Source organism: Aulostomus chinensis, chromosome 21 (assembly GCF_037954235.1).
Source record: "Aulostomus chinensis isolate RoL2024-O1b breed Wild chromosome 21, RoL_Achi_v1.0, whole genome shotgun sequence".
NCBI classification, from domain to species: domain Eukaryota; kingdom Metazoa; phylum Chordata; class Actinopteri; order Syngnathiformes; family Aulostomidae; genus Aulostomus; species Aulostomus chinensis.
Window position 1 is genome coordinate 9,615,417 of NC_141340.1, and position 15,892 is coordinate 9,631,308.

Consider the following 15,892-nt stretch of genomic DNA (forward strand, 5'->3'; position numbering starts at 1 on the left):
AGCTTGAGAGATCATCGAGATAAAACTCGAAATGCTTTTATTCAGAACATCTGAAGATGCAGTGAAGTGGTAGGTTGCAGTTGTGAAGCCTGTTGCTCGAGCCTACACACAAATAGGAAAGCCATGTAAATGTATTAGATTAGACAAACATCCTAATTTGTGTGATACAAGTCAAAATGTATCTTGAATTTAATTATGCAGGCTATAAAAAGGAAATTCAATTTGCAACAGCACAAATGGAAATGAATTTTTCCTTTGGCGACACTCCCAAAGCCTAGTTTGCTCACTATGCTGCTCTGCGACAACATTCATTTCATAAATAGATGATAAAAATGGATGTTCTGATTTTGACAGATAAGACATGCAGGTTTTAAGAAATGCATGATGTTAATATAAAATAACTGGAGCACTGATGAAATATGGATCTCTTTATGAGAGTGTATTTGTATGCTTCATGTTATGGGGACATTTAAGTCCCTTCCGCACCAAAGAGGAAAATAGTTCACGACTAACTTTTTAGTGCCTGGAGGTGTCTCATTGTTAATTCCAGCTAAGAACTGGGAAATGCCTAAAAGCAGCAGCAGGGTAAAGAGCCCAAACCGTGTTTTTATAAGCTGCCCACCTGAAAAACTGAACCTTAAAGAGGGGAGAGAAGTGTTGGATTCTACTATTAATATGAGGCATCCAGCAGGAACACAAGTACATAAAAACTGTGGGGATATGATGCTCAGTATACCGACATGTGTACCAAGCATCTCGTCAATAATTAGTCAAATATCATTAACGACAGTATAACAGACAGCTAATACTGCCTGGAGCAGCATTTTACATGGCATCTCTTGCTCTTGACATGAGAAAGCCTGTCAGTGCAGTTCATTTAGCTTCCCAGCAGCTAATATTTACAGTAATCCATTAACATACATCTGATGTTTTCAGCTTTATAAAGGCATTAAAAAAAAAAACAACCTTGTGGCATTCAGTATTTCAGCACTTGGTTGTATATTGTGGCACACATTCTAAGTAGGATTGTGTTGTGTTGAGTTTGTTTTTTTGCCCTCTTTTTACATTGAGAAGAGCAAGAAAATCATTCCAGCCTGTCAAATGGCTGAAAGATAGTTACAAAACATAACTCCAGGAACTATAAGCAAAGCCGCAGCCCCGTCCTTCACGCTACATTGACTCAATATCGCCTCTAGGGGATCAAGGTGGCATTGCAAGATGGACCTGTACACCTTTAAGGTTGGATTAGGTGAGTCGCAGTTAGTAGCCTCCAGGAAAAGACAGTAAGTCTATGTAATTTCCTCAGAAGTGAGGGCTACACATGTGAGTGTGATTCACAGGGGCTGTGCTAACAATCTTGGATGATTGATTATTTCCTGCAGAGTTGTGTGTGTGTGTGGGTGTGTGTGTGTGTGTGTGTGTGTGTGTGCGCGCGCGTGCACGCAACTAAGCTGCTGTACCAAAATGTAATGGATGAAGTGAGTCTGCTCTCAATGATGAATGCTCACATCTCAGTGACTGTCCTCACAAAGACGTCTCAAAACCGCGTGTGTGTGTGTGTGTGTGTGTGTGTGTGTGTATATCAGAGACAGAACGACTGAACACAGTATGCGTAAGCATGCCCATGTATAATTACCGTGGTCTAGGGGGCTATATTTCTGTCTGCTAATTAAATCTAATTATATTAAATATCATCTACTAAGGGCTGTATTAGAGACTAATTAGAAATCACAGAGTCTGTGGCAGCTGTACAGAGCACCTCAACAGCCTCGAACACATGAAAGCAAATTAAAGCATGCAGCAAGTAAGCTCAACCTTATCCGTCTGGTAGCCAGCGGGGCGTTCCAATATCAGTCGTTTCAGGTTTTAAATAAGGACATGAACACACATTTCCTTTTACAGGTCATTTACAACTGTATCTTTATATCGCCTCATCATCCTCTGAGCGGGGACAGTCTGCCCTGTAGGCCGACATTATTAAAAATATCTAGAGCATAAAAGTCAAACCACAATTAAACCAAATCTATCCTGGATTGTTGAGCACCCAGTGGTCAATAAAGAAAGCAAAAAAGTGGAGAGGGAACTGAGAGTCCTCACATAAAACAACGCCAAGCATAGGCTGGATTATCTTTTTACTTCATCCTCAAGTGTCACTGGACGGTTGTGGCAAATTTGGAGAGACTCCCTCAAGGTGTTCCTGAGACACTGCGAGAATCGGTGGGATATCACATTCATGTGAGGTGACACTGACCTTAAACTCTGATCTTCAAAATCTTACGAGTTCATTTTTGAGTCCCAGTGGACATTTGAGCCAAATTTACAAAATCTCCCTCAAGATGACTCAATTAAATTCTTTTAAGAAAAAAAAATTGGATGTACTGAGCGATGGACAACAGGAAAATAAGACAAAAGTAAAGCAAACCCACCACTGTGAGTACAAACAGATGCTGTACATGCTTTCAAATGTTACTGTGCACATTATAAAACGTGATGACCCTCACAATCATACTGGTAACACACTAGGAAAGAAGGTCAGAGGGATTTGGCATTCCTGCTCATGGCGCACACACGCACGCGCACCCACACACACGCACACCTTTTCCACATCCCAAACAAACCACGTCGACGTGACTCAGACAAATAACCCACACCAATAACACAGCTAATCCCCCACCAAACAAAAACCACAGCCAAGAGAACACAACTGCGACAACAACAGCGAGATATAAATGAACTCTTTTCCGACTGTGACATAAAAAGGCAAGATGATCTATATATGGAGGGAGGTAAGGCTATAATAGAGCATAAAGCTGTTTTACAAGTCCTCTGAAAGTGTGCGTGTGTGTGTGTGTGTGCGCGCGCACGCGCACAATTACACATCACAACACTGCAGCTTTGGGCTGTTTCATGTGAAACAACGTCACATGTTAACATAGGACCCAACGATGGATTATGGCACAGAATAAACACCTTAGACGCAGAGAAGAAAGGAATAATACATGTCTGTTCAAAACAATGGAGCCATTCAAGCAGCCGCAAAGCTGCGCTGGACCAGTTACACGATTTCTGGATTTTCCCAGTACAAGTTGAGGTCATTAGTTCACTGGTCTGGGAAACCAGCTTCATGATTTCACACATCCAACCAGTTGATAGATTCCAGCTAATTGTGATTGTAATGTTGCATTAGATAAAGTAACATTAGCCTAATGGCAGCCTATATTGGATGGGAGATTTACAGTCATCCTCATTTAGCACTACTTTAATGGAGGAGGTGGTGCTGCAGCCCGAAGGGATGGTCCTGTATCGACAGGCAGTACCTGCTATCTGATTGTCCTCTGAAATCCCATGATATTCTACATGAATAACATAAACAGAAGTCCTCAGACTTTTAAACTGGCACAAATATATCACATTTGTTATAAAACTGGCTAAATACAGGAAGACATACAGTGCTGTCCTACAACCTGGAAATTTGTTAGCATTACCGAACTTCTCAAAGTCATGGGATTTTCTAATGGATTTTTGATTATAATGCCTCAAATGAATGGGTTCTTGGTTAAATGCCTGAAAAGGGTCTAACAGGTTAGAAGGAGATCAAGTAATTCCAACAATCTGACAGCAAAAAAAACAACAACAAAAAAAAACTTGAATTTTGAAGAATTTGCAGATCATAAAAATGCTAGTTGCTAGCACGTGGCTCAACAGGAAGCTACAGAAGAAGCTACAGTGATACCAAAGTTGTGTGTCCATGGTGTTGTTCCCCCAAAACACAATGTTAGCTTTGCACTCCTAAAAGTTCCATTTGTCCTTCAAAAATTTTATCAGTGGTGTTTATTTGAGTGGATTATCTCACAGAATAAAAGTCCCAAAAACTTTGAGTTTATTTTCAAGGGAATCAACAGCGACACTAACTTCCCAGGTTAGCCTACAAAAACGCATCATCCTTGCAGCATTCTGTAATGTTAGCTTCCCCTGACACCTGCCGCCACACAGGCGAAAACAGAAAAGCAAAAGAAAACCCTTAGTTGCATGAGGTGTGTCGACCCATTGTTCACATTTGACAAATATACGTGTACTAATTCAAATACCGTGTACAACAACTCTCCTAATTACAAAAGTAGCTATCGGTTACACAGTTGAATACTCATGAGACCTTGGAAACGTGTCTGTGGGTACTGCTCAGCCTTTTACTTTGTCAGGTCTTCATTTTAAAAACAATTTCAGTGGCTAATTAAAACTACTGAGGCAAAACATCCCCTTCTGATAGTTGGATAGAATTGTTATGGGAGGGAAGGGAAGCCAGGAATGACTCCGCACAAAGAAAGAGATCAAGATTACAACGGCGACAGAGAGAAAGAGAAGAAAGAGAGACTAGAGAGTGCAGCGACCCACAGCTCAATAATTGAGACTTATCCACTAAGCATTGTTTCCAAATCATGTTTTGCCCTATTCAACATGCTCCCAGGGAAATACACAGCCTTCTCTTCAATAGAAAGGAGACTTGTCACAATCGCAGTTGAAGTGAGTTTTGGGGTAAGCATTCCAGGTACAATAATTGGCCTATCCATACAAGAAGACAAGTAGATCCGTCCTGAAAATGAGAGCAAATTACTCACAAGAGTCACCTGTAGCTGGAGCTGCAGCCACCATCTTTACACACACACACACACACACACACACACACACACACACACACACACACACTCCTAGATAGCTATTTCTATCTATAATGATTTCCCACAGCCAGTCCCCCAGGAGTGCTTGTGCTGTTTGTTAAGTAGGCCCACGCCTGTGCTCCCCTGAGCTTCCTGCTGTTTCATAATGAGCCTCTCCAACTGGATGGATGAGACAGAGGAGGCCAGAGGTTTGAGCCGCTCAACATTTCTAATTGGTAGAAATCACCCTATAGCGCCTTTTAGAAAGCAGAGTGACCTGGCTGCTTACCAAAGAAAATATAATATCATTAGCAAGAAATATTTTGTAGGAAAGTAACAGGCAAAACAAAAGAGAATCTATCCGACAAGAAAAAAAACACACTTCAGTTTGTAAAAACCCTTAAAGTTAAGAAAAGTTAACTTATAAAATCTGTAGGATGTGGATAGCAGAAAGGTGAGCCGTCAGGGGTGATACGCACCAATGGTGGATGTTATCAGCCCGTTCAATTTTTGTTATCAGAAGCGTTAATATGAGGGAGTGGTCCTAATTTTCTTTGTTAATTACCTGTAGCTTGATTATGACAAGAGCAAAAAATAAATAATGATAAAATAAAAATAAAAAAACAATAAAAATTTAAATTAAATTAAATTAAATAAAAAATCGAGCAAAAAAAAAAAGAATTAGATGTCCAGGGAGAACATCCGTGTAGGGAAGAGGTCGAGATGGTAGATGGGTCAAGCGCCAGAATTTGACATGGGAGAATGCTGTTCGGTTCTCATTTCCAACCGCAAGTTTAATATTTAAATTTACAACTCAAGACCGTCTTTTCAAAAACCACAATCGTCCCCCAACTTTGACTGCGAGGTTCTTGATGCAACCATGACAACAAAACTCACCCAACTTTAACCTCCATGAGGAGACCAGAGATCAGACGGGCGAGTTCCTTCAATCCTGTTAAGAACATACTTTTATAAATGTGCTGCTTTTAGTGGGTTTGTGGTTTGAAAGCTAGATCATCTTTTATGTCACTTCAAATCTAATTCGAGACAAAGCGGGGGTTTTTTCTTGCTTGCTTTTTTTTTTTTTTTTTACCCTGTTATACTTTTTCTTTCTCTCTTGATAAGTTATGCTTTTCGAAGCGTGTTGTGATTTTTTTTGTTGAAAAATGTTACATCGACAAAGTTGGTTATGGAAGCAGTGTTATATTTTGGTCGTGTACTTTTCAGTAGCTGTGGTTTATTAATAATTATCATGGAAGATAAGATGTACTTTCTGCAGTAGGAACAGTTTGCAACATAAGAACTGGTGAGGGTTATTTAATGGGCTGATACCAACCAAAAACGGTGGTGCAGAAGCAGGAAATGTATAGTTTGAATTACTGTATTTACGATACCCATTGGCTGGTTGATATAATCTCCAACATGAAGGACTTTATGTTACGTAGGTGATAATCAACTGTCTGTCGTCCTGTCATAACACTTTGCTCTTCATATTCGGTAATAATCTGTCATTTTTTTGGTCATAAACCAGCCATTATAGTTTCTTATTTATACCCGGGTAGGATAAATTTACTGTCTTTTATAGCGATTCACTGCTGCTCACTTTAAATACGGTTATTGTGGCTTTTATGCTCTATTTGATATTGTGTACCTTGTATTATGTCAGGAGAATTTCTGTTTATTGTTTCAAGACAGATGGAAAGTAGCCATCATCTGCTAAATCTGCTGCAACCACCTTATTTATTTCTTATAAATAATTCATGTAGAAGCGCGCACTCTTCTATCTAAATTACATAACCTAAACTATCCTAAACCAGGGCTGTTGCAATATCTTATATTCTGTCTTGACAAATGGTTCATAGGGCAGACTCAGGTTCTGTGATAGACAAAAGATGTTGTCAGGGTAAACTGTGGATTTTTCAATGTTAACGCTACCGAGTGGTTAAAAGCACTGAAGAGCAGCGAGACCTCATAAACGAGCAGCGGTTGCCCCCGCTCAAACTTTAGCTGAACTCAAAAACAGGGCCGATTGCCCCCTAACAAGGCTCACAGCTATGTGCATCACGCTATTTACATATTCATGACAGTATTAATGAGACAGAAGGTAATATCAGTTAAGTGTTTCATTTCTTATTATTCAGCATGGGGGAAATTAAAATGGGAGCATTTGGAGTGCCGGCTGAGGCTTATTAACTATTCCATGAATCCTTCAACTGGGTAATTTACAACTCTGCAGGGCTGACTCGCTTCACTCAGGGAGGGAAAACAAATGTCAGCCATGCATGGAGGAAGAACAAACCACCGGGAGAGGAAAACGCTACCTGTTGCAACGCTTAGCCACCATCTGCAGAGAGCCAGCCTTCATTGCAGTAAAAATATTGTACAACATATTCCACACCGACGGAAAATGAATTTTCTCCTCTTTCTCTATGTTCCCTTACAGCTTGCAGGAACAATTCCCACTCTGAAATGTTCTCACCTCTCCAAATTAAGCTAAACAACACAATCTTACTTGGTGTTGCCCTCCCTCAAGGCACCCCCTTTGGTTGTGAACTCTCCATCACTCTTGACCTATATTCAATCACAAAACTAGCAATTATTTTTGACTACAATTCAAATGCATATTTGAACAAATATTTGGCCCTACTGTGTAGTTAGTAAGGTAATGTACTTTTGGTAGAGTATCTGAATACTTCCTTTCGGTTTGTTATACTGATCAAATGCTCTCGGATCTGAGGCTGATAGGAGCAACGCTGGCAAGTTAAAGCGTTAAATAAATCAAATGAGCCAGATGTGGCAGATTAGCTCTTTTAACTGCTAAAACAAGTAAATTGGACTGTCACCTCTAATACCCACGATGTAAAATGTGGTTCTAAATCATCCATCAAGCCATCATAACTCAGGAGGATGAGTATCTGTGCTAAAACATCAGCATTAATCTGCTCATCTCTTCGCAGTAAACAGCAGAAAGTCTTTTTGATCACTTATGACAGCTTGGCGGGAGAAATATTTTTAAAGGAGGAGTAATTTGGGAATATCTTAGCTTTGAAATTGGTTCTAGGGAAAACCAGTAGTGAGACTGTTATGCTCCTCCGGGTACAGCTAAGATTTTAACGTTCCAAGAAAAGCAGTCTAATCACTTGAGGAATCCACTCAAACACATGAAACCCCAAAAGATCATTGTTCAAATCTGACGCAAAGTCCTAACATTTCCCAAACTAAACAGGTGATGCAAGGGTCGATGTTATAATTGCAGGGTACAGCCAGACTTGACAACACTGCAAATTACACTTTAGGGTTTTTGTCGTTATATTAGAGACTGCAGTTTTAATGCTACACCCGTCCATCATCTTGCTGCAATACCACAAAGCAGACACACTCAACTGACCACACGTTTGACAGCCAAACGCCTCTGGAGGGCTGTCACAAATGAAATCCCACTTGAATACAGGCTGTCACAGGCGGAGGAGGGGGAGGGGGAGGGAGGATGGGAATGACTGGAGGTGAGGAAGAGGAAGAAGAGGAGGGGAACAGCACTTGTCACATGTTAAGTAAAAAGCAGCGGTGCCGAAGCAGAGCGACGAGGCCTGGATCAACAGACGTGACAGGCCGAAATGACAAGACCAGTAATAACACCGTGTCTGATAAATAAAGGAGGTGTTGTGGATTACAAGTAGATGGCAGCTCAAATCTTGGCCATGTTCAGAGGTACCTACTAATGTACCATTTATACAATAAGTATGACATCAAACTGATTATAAAGTATGCTTTTGTATGAATTTCGTGGATGCGGAAAACATCTGGATGTATATTAGAATTTCTGTGTATGCAACCTTAGCTTGCTGGACTTAACAGCCCCGCAATATACTGCATCTGTAAATAGTGGACCATAGTTACAACAGCATAGTTTTCACTCCAGGTCTGTTCTATGTCACTCCACTAATTTTTTTTTAGAAACTTTATCGTGAGAAAGAAACCGTGCAGATGAGTTTATGTCCAAAAAAAAACAGTCTTTTGGTAATGTGCAACATTCTTTTCGCTGTTATGTTAAGCGAACCACTTTGAAGAAATTAACAGACTCTACATTATTTTGGATAGAATATTCCAGTAAATAACAAGCAAAACACACACTTTTGCTTTGTAGAGGTCTCTAGAATGTAGACTACAACAATTTCAGTGGGGTGAAAAGCATTCTACTATAAAGCTACTTCAGCGTGACAAATCAGCAGGTATATGGCATATTAAATATTCATTTGTTTTGTAGGCAGTATATACAGCAGGCAGTGGGATTCTGAATACATTCTGAGTATAAACACATTCTGAGGGGGTCAATTAAAATGCACTAATTAGCGTAAATAAAAGACGCATAAATTGTTATTGTTATTTCACGCAACATGAATTCATTACATATGCCAAGAATTGTGCGACTTTGCCGGAAATCTAACAAAAATCTGAAAACAACAGTGCTGGCTAACATAGCGTGCTAGCTAGCACGCTAGATTGATTTCGATCACAATTACACAATTCGTAGAAATTAGTTAGCTTAGCTTGAAAGTTCAAACGCAAAAAAAAGTTTAAGTCATGACAACTAAATGTGGTTCTGGTGAAAAACAGGGTTACATTTGTGTTTGCCAGTCATGAGTGTGACTACGGAGCATTTGACCATCATCTGATCGCTACATAGCATCACTTACTAAGAAGCCTCAAGCTCAGATGCAAATGTTATATATTTCCTTTCAGTAAAAGATGCTGATAATTGAATCTTCTATTCAATAAGTCGGGATATTAATCAGTTGAATGACTGAGGTCGTAGAAGGGAGACCAGACGCTGCCAATATTTCTGTTCACAAGTGAACACCATCTGTGTGTCAGCCTGTGTGAGTCAGCTCCGATGTGTTTAAGATACAGTCAGGGGATTACCATCTCACCTCAGCCTCTCCTCCTCCTTCTTTCTCAGCTTCATGTCTCGCTGGACCACTTTCAGGACATGTTCGGCCTCGTCATCCGTCAGGCCAGACAGGTCCAGCTTCCGGCCCATCGTCCGTGGCCTCGCCACGCTGGGGAGTTGCTGGTCCAGGAGGGGAGGAGGAGGACGAGGAGGAGGAGAGGCACGGGCGTTGCGACTCTGGGGGCCAGGACTGGGAGTAGTCTGGAGGAAGGTGAAGAAGAAACAAGGGTGGAGAAACAATCATTTCGAGGTGAACATTATTGTACATTTTTAAAACTGTTAGCCTTTTTAAACAGAAGAAAATAACATCCTCAGATTGTGGTATATCTACACACGATATACAGTATGTTTTAATATGTCAAGTCTGAGCAAGAAGAGAGTCATTACATCCCTGGAGGAGTGTCTTCACTAGCATCGGATGGTTTGGGAACAGAATAATGCAAAAATTAGTGCACTGAAATAAAATCAGTTCCCTAATATAATGCAATATTTTCATGATACATTATCGATATTCCTGCCCCTACGAACATTAGTTTTAAAAAAAATCCTCTCCATCAATATGATGTAATGGCAGCCACTTAATAAAATAATCTGACTCAAAATTTTCTATTGAGTCACCAATATAATGTGTATTTTCAGCAGTATTTTGTCTTGGTTATTTTTAATAAATTAGCCAGAGTACAACAATATAACCCTGACTAAAAAGATCTGTGCAAAAAAAAAAAAAAAAAAAATTGTCAAATGATTTTAACACTGGTGAAGATAAGTGCTCCAGAGAATGTGAGAGCAGAGATCAAGGAGCAGCCCAACAGAAACAGAAACCAGAGGGACGGTGGAGGGGGGAGGGGTCCGGAGACAGATGGAGAGATGGATGGAAGAAGAAGGTCCATTAACTCCAGTGTCTAAACAAGATGGGAGTGCACTACACGCAGTGGATGGAGCAATGATGACTCAGAAGACCAGACAATCAGGTTTGATCCATTATTGGGCCAATAGCTTCATCGACAAAGCGCTTCTCTCACTCAAGAAACACTCATTCCTTCAGTTCGGTTTGGACTCCATCTCACCGCAAAATAAAGTCAGTTAGGTTTCAAAAAGGCATCGACTTTGTTACTTTGGTGAATAAATCAACCAGGAGTCTTTTTCATGTTTGTTTTTTTTTATATACGTCTTTCTGTCTTATTAAATATGACTAGAATTTCTCAAGCGTCTAAGCACCGCAAAATAAAATGGATTGTATTTGGTTTGAATTTGAAGAAGTGTTTGTCTGTTTTGAAGGGGAAAAAAAGGCATCTGTAAACATTCTTCAAGCCATCGTCTTATTTCATCCTGACAGAGTTCTCTATCATTTCATGAGTCACTTGTTTCAGCAGGAAGTTAAAACCTAAACCATGAGGGCAAACGCACACACTGAATCTCACACAAATTTTGCGAAAGAGCTTCTGTCAATGACACAGCTACAGCGGATAAAAGCTGCAAAATTGTTCAGTTTCTGAAATCTGCTATGGTGCGGCGTTAATACAGACTGTCACAATGCCATTTACAAACACCCCTCATTCAGCTGCCGTATAGGAGAAATTGGCCTTTGCTTCCTGAAAGGCCACGTCTGACAGAAGAACATTTCAGGAGTGTTGCACACTCACTGTCATACAGATTTACATGCCAGCAACAAGCACGCCAACACATATTGAACATGGGTTCTCCAAATATACACAGGAAGATGAATTTGTATTTGAAACCCATCACATACAGTAATTCGTGGAGATTAATTTCTTTAAAAAAAAAAAAGGCAGTTAATAATCCCGGCAAAAAAAAATATTAGGCTACGATGGACTTCAACTTTCACCTTCTAGATATTATTTCCTTAAATTGCCACAGGATTTAGTTCAGGGTTGTAATGCCAATTAGAAAGAAGCTACTGAACACAATGACGCTAGCAAGCTAAAACCATGAGTTGGTTAGCATAGTTAGCTTAGAGCGTGGTGATGGGCTATCTTTTTTGTTTAATCTCTACAAAAAATATTCCCCCCCTCCCCCCCCCCACACACACACATATACGTGTTGCAGTTTTACCAGAGGCTACATACCAGACAATATCTCAGTATAAGTGGAGACCAGCAAGCCGTGTTCCCCTTTTTGTTTCTCCTACTGTACGCTAAGCTAAGCTAACTGGCTGAATAAACAGCTAAAGCTGTTAATAAACCAAGCGAAAATATTAGCCTACCATAGACTTTCACTTTCTAGTTATTTCCTTGAATTTACATAGGATTCAGTTCTGGGTTCTGATGCCAATTAGAAAGACACCAACAACCACAACAATGCCATTAAGTTAAAACCATGTCCTGGTTAGCCAAATAGCATGGACACAGTCTAGTTTCCTTGTTTAATCACTACCAGAAGTATAAAAATTGTTTTACAGGAGGCTGCATGCCAGACAATACCTTGAGAATATAATGTTTAGCAAGCTGCCCCCCCCCCCCCATTGGTATGCTAAGCTAAGCTAACTTATTCATTGTACTTAGTGAAAAATCTCCTTGTTGCAGCTCTACAGCCATGCTCAATATTTGGAAAGCCAGCTGTTTCAGTGTGTGTCAGAACCATCACACCCCTACCATATATGAAATTACTACCCTTGTGGGTGGAACATGCATAATAAAAGTTGCAGGGGGCGGTAACAATTAAAATGAAGCCCCTTGTGATGCATTAAGGTGCATCAAATCTGAACAACTGAAATCACAAGACAACATTCTGAGCCAACGAATGTCAAAATGGACTGGTTTTCAGTAGGTACCACAGAGGCCCAAACATACAGTACAAGCACTGAAAAAGGGGAGTTTTATTCTCTATGGCCTCTTTAACTCTCATCATGAAACCCCCTTTAAAGCGAAGTCATCAGGAAAAGTCAGAAACAATTCACCTGATATACGATGAATAGGAGTGGGCAATTTTCACAATAAATTTCATCCCATCAAACTGATTGGGCAGGTCAAAGATAAGAAAAGAATGTTGTACATCCGAGCCTTCAGCTGTTTCGACATGTGCCATCGCCAGAAGACATAGAAGAATAATGAAAAATGGTAGAAACTCATATTCAATTACCATCTGGCCATATAGCCACAAGGGAAGGTAATTATTCAGGTCTTCTTCTTCTTTTAATAGCGAGTGGTGTCAAGGACGAGTATAGAGCATCATTTACATCCTATATGAGAGTATTTTGTCTCTGAAGCTTTTTAATAGCGTAGCCAGAGTCTACACAGCAAATGGATTCCTCCTGAGAAGTTCCAACAGGATGCATTCAAACATGCACGCATGGATACATGCAGAAGTATCAACTCTATGACCCAGACACACAGACACACACCGACACACACACAGAGCCCTAACAATAGATTAGCTATCAGTCTGTATGCAGTGGAGAGGACTGTGGGCTATTCCAACAGAGAGAGTGACACTGATTAAAGACTGCCTCTGTGGCTCAATGCTTCACCGACATGTTCTGTTGACTCAGTGAAAGTGGGTTGTGGGCTTAACTGAATACTCTGATGTAAAAGTGAGCTGTTCTCAAAAGGTTTAAAGCGGTCGTTCCTGCCAGCAGCTGTCAGATACAGTGCACCAGTCCCAGTAGGGTATTTTGTTCTGCTCAGACAAGCTACATTGCTTTCTTTTCCCCAAACATCATTGTTTGTGAAATTCTCAGTTTCTGCTATGAATGCACATTATGGTTTAGGGAGGTTAAGAAATATTGTGGCTATGACAAGTTAATTATGGTTACTGTTACATCACGTACTGGCTACACAGCCTTCCACAACCCAAAGTTGACTTTTTACCCACACGAGCAGCTGCATTGCAGGAAATTAGTTTTTGCTCATATCAACGACGGCTCTGTTGTATGCAAGTGTTCATGTCATCCATGTCAATGTGACAGTTAGTTACCATGTACAATAGAGCTCAAGAGTGAGGTTCCAGAAACGGAAAATACACCCATATCCTCCTTAAAGGATTTAATGATCAGCCATTATGTCACCCCCATCCAGAGTAGCCTCACCGCCAGCAAGCGCGACGGTATACACTCCTGTTGGTCTCGAGTCCGTACGACACCAACCAAACCACCACACATTTGATTCACAATCTCATGGAGAAATACTACACTACCCACAATCCTATAGTAAAAGTGACATTTCTGATTGGTGGATTGCGCTGTTACCATGGAAATGTTTACTGCACTCGTTTCCTGAGTTTCCCCTGGATCATTAGAGGGGAATTTGGCAGATACACAAGTTGGCCAATATTTTATATGTTTGTTGACATCAGGAAAAATTTGTTAACAAGCAAACAACAAAAACAATCAGTTGGTCATTAAGATCACTACCACAGTGACAATGTATTTTTGCAGGTCAACCCTGGGTTCCCTCAACCAATCCTGTGAGATTCAGGATTATTCTAGAACATAAACCTCCTGACATTCATATTTGTGGTATTAACTGTCATTCTTTATGAAGAACAACGAAAACTTTAAATATCTTAAGCTCAAGTTCACTTTTATTTCAGGCAATTTAACCAAAAAACCCATTCAAAAGTACCACTGGCTGAGACGAGGAAACCAGATGTTTCAATTTATTTGCAGGTTTCGGGATTCATCCCTGGACCACTCTTTTATACTTTTGCCTTTTTCCATTTCCTTGTTGTTTTTTTTTTTGTTTTTTTTTTATTTGCCCAAAATGAAATACTTTACAGTCATAATTAATCTGGTAGTAGATTGGCTTAAGTGTCCTCAGTCTGGGTTGCGTTACATTCTTCTTTATATTGTTTTTAACATGGGAAATAGTTCAGATGGAAAAGAAGACGACTGATTTACTGGAATAATAACATTGTATGCAAGGGACTACTCTAATATTATGACTGGTACTACAGAGGAGGAGTGATATACGCACGTGCGGACTGACAGACAGAATCAAGAGAAAGAATAACTTCTAATGGAAACTGGGTCACATCGATACATCTCCCAGGAGAATAAATAAGGGCCCATCTTCTTCCCAAAGGAATCAATCTACAATGTTGTTAATGATTAGATGTACACACAGGTACTGAATCACTCCAAATACACACAGGGAACACCACATCCTTCAGCGTGCTGCAGAGCACTTAGCTCTGCTGCTGTCTATCACCTCAGAGAGTCAGCAAGAGATGGGCGAGCTGAGGACAAGGCCCCTGTTGGAGCGATAAAAGGGCAGGTGCAGCCGGGCGCTAAATGAACTGCTTGTTTTAGACACTCTCCGTTGGATCAGCGTTTGGTCACAGCCAGAGGGAAGGAGATTGAGAACGACTTCAGTGAGATGACTGTTTAAACTGAGGCTGAATACAGTGACTGACTGACTGACTGACTGACTCTGCAGGTCAGCTTTTATTGACCAATCTAGCAATCTGTGAATGTGGTAGTGCACCATTTCCCCAATCGCAGACAGAGTTAAAAAGCAATTAAATGTCATGTGATTAAATGGAAACAAAATGGCAGCTACGTAGCAGAGTGTGGCCACTTTCAAAACTTCATATCAGTTTTACTGTTTGGCTGTCAAAGAGGTGAAGGAAAAGCAGATGTGACTGAGATGCTAGAACCCCTGCGTGTAGTAACACCTGCATTTACTGCTACAACACGTCCAAATGTCTGCTGTGGAAAAAAAAAAAGGCCAGTAACACTACAGCCATCGCCTTCTCCAAGGAGATTATTCGTTCACACCTCTATTGTTTTTTTTTTCTGTCTGTCTGTCTTTCAGCAGGATTATGAAACAACTACCAGGCTGATTAGCACAGAATGTGTTGGAGGGGAGGAGCAAGACTCCAGAAAGAACCCTTTCAGTTTCAAGGGCAGATGTGTCGTGAAGAAACAATATTTTTGGTGGAGAATTGAACTCTACAGAGTGAAATGCTAATTCCTGTTGCTAATTTTAAAATTAGCGACAAAACTGCAATACCAGCCAATATTGGTGGGAAAATAACAGCACCAATAAAAAAACCCAAAAGGATATGGTATTGGGTCTGGTCACATGGTGTGTGCACAGAACCATGGCCGCACAGGTACCTACATGTATTTGTTTTATTCTATTGTTCTTTTTTATGTTTTTTTGTCGTCTTTAGTCAGGTTTCTTACCTCCCGCATGAGGCCTTGAGCGATACAGGATTTTTGGGGCCGATGTCAACACCGAGATATAAAAATCTGATAAAAAGATATATCTGCAAAAATATACATTACATATATCCACCCTTTTTCCCCCTTTCAAATGATCCCTCAATG

The 15,892-nt window shown here is 40.4% G+C and overlaps 1 protein-coding gene across 15 annotated transcripts in view; it reads right to left on the minus strand.

The window, feature by feature from the left end:
- myripb (myosin VIIA and Rab interacting protein b) overlaps window positions 1-15,892 on the minus strand; it is a 136,991-nt gene that overhangs the window by 96,635 nt on the left and 24,464 nt on the right. For all 15 annotated transcript variants that reach the window (XM_086191237.1, XM_086191228.1, XM_086191233.1 and 12 more), the window contains one exon: window positions 9,584-9,804. In XM_086191237.1, coding sequence (XP_086047363.1) covers window positions 9,584-9,693 — 110 coding nt within the window. In that variant the 5' untranslated portion in view covers window positions 9,694-9,804. The remainder of the gene's footprint in view (window positions 1-9,583; window positions 9,805-15,892) is intronic.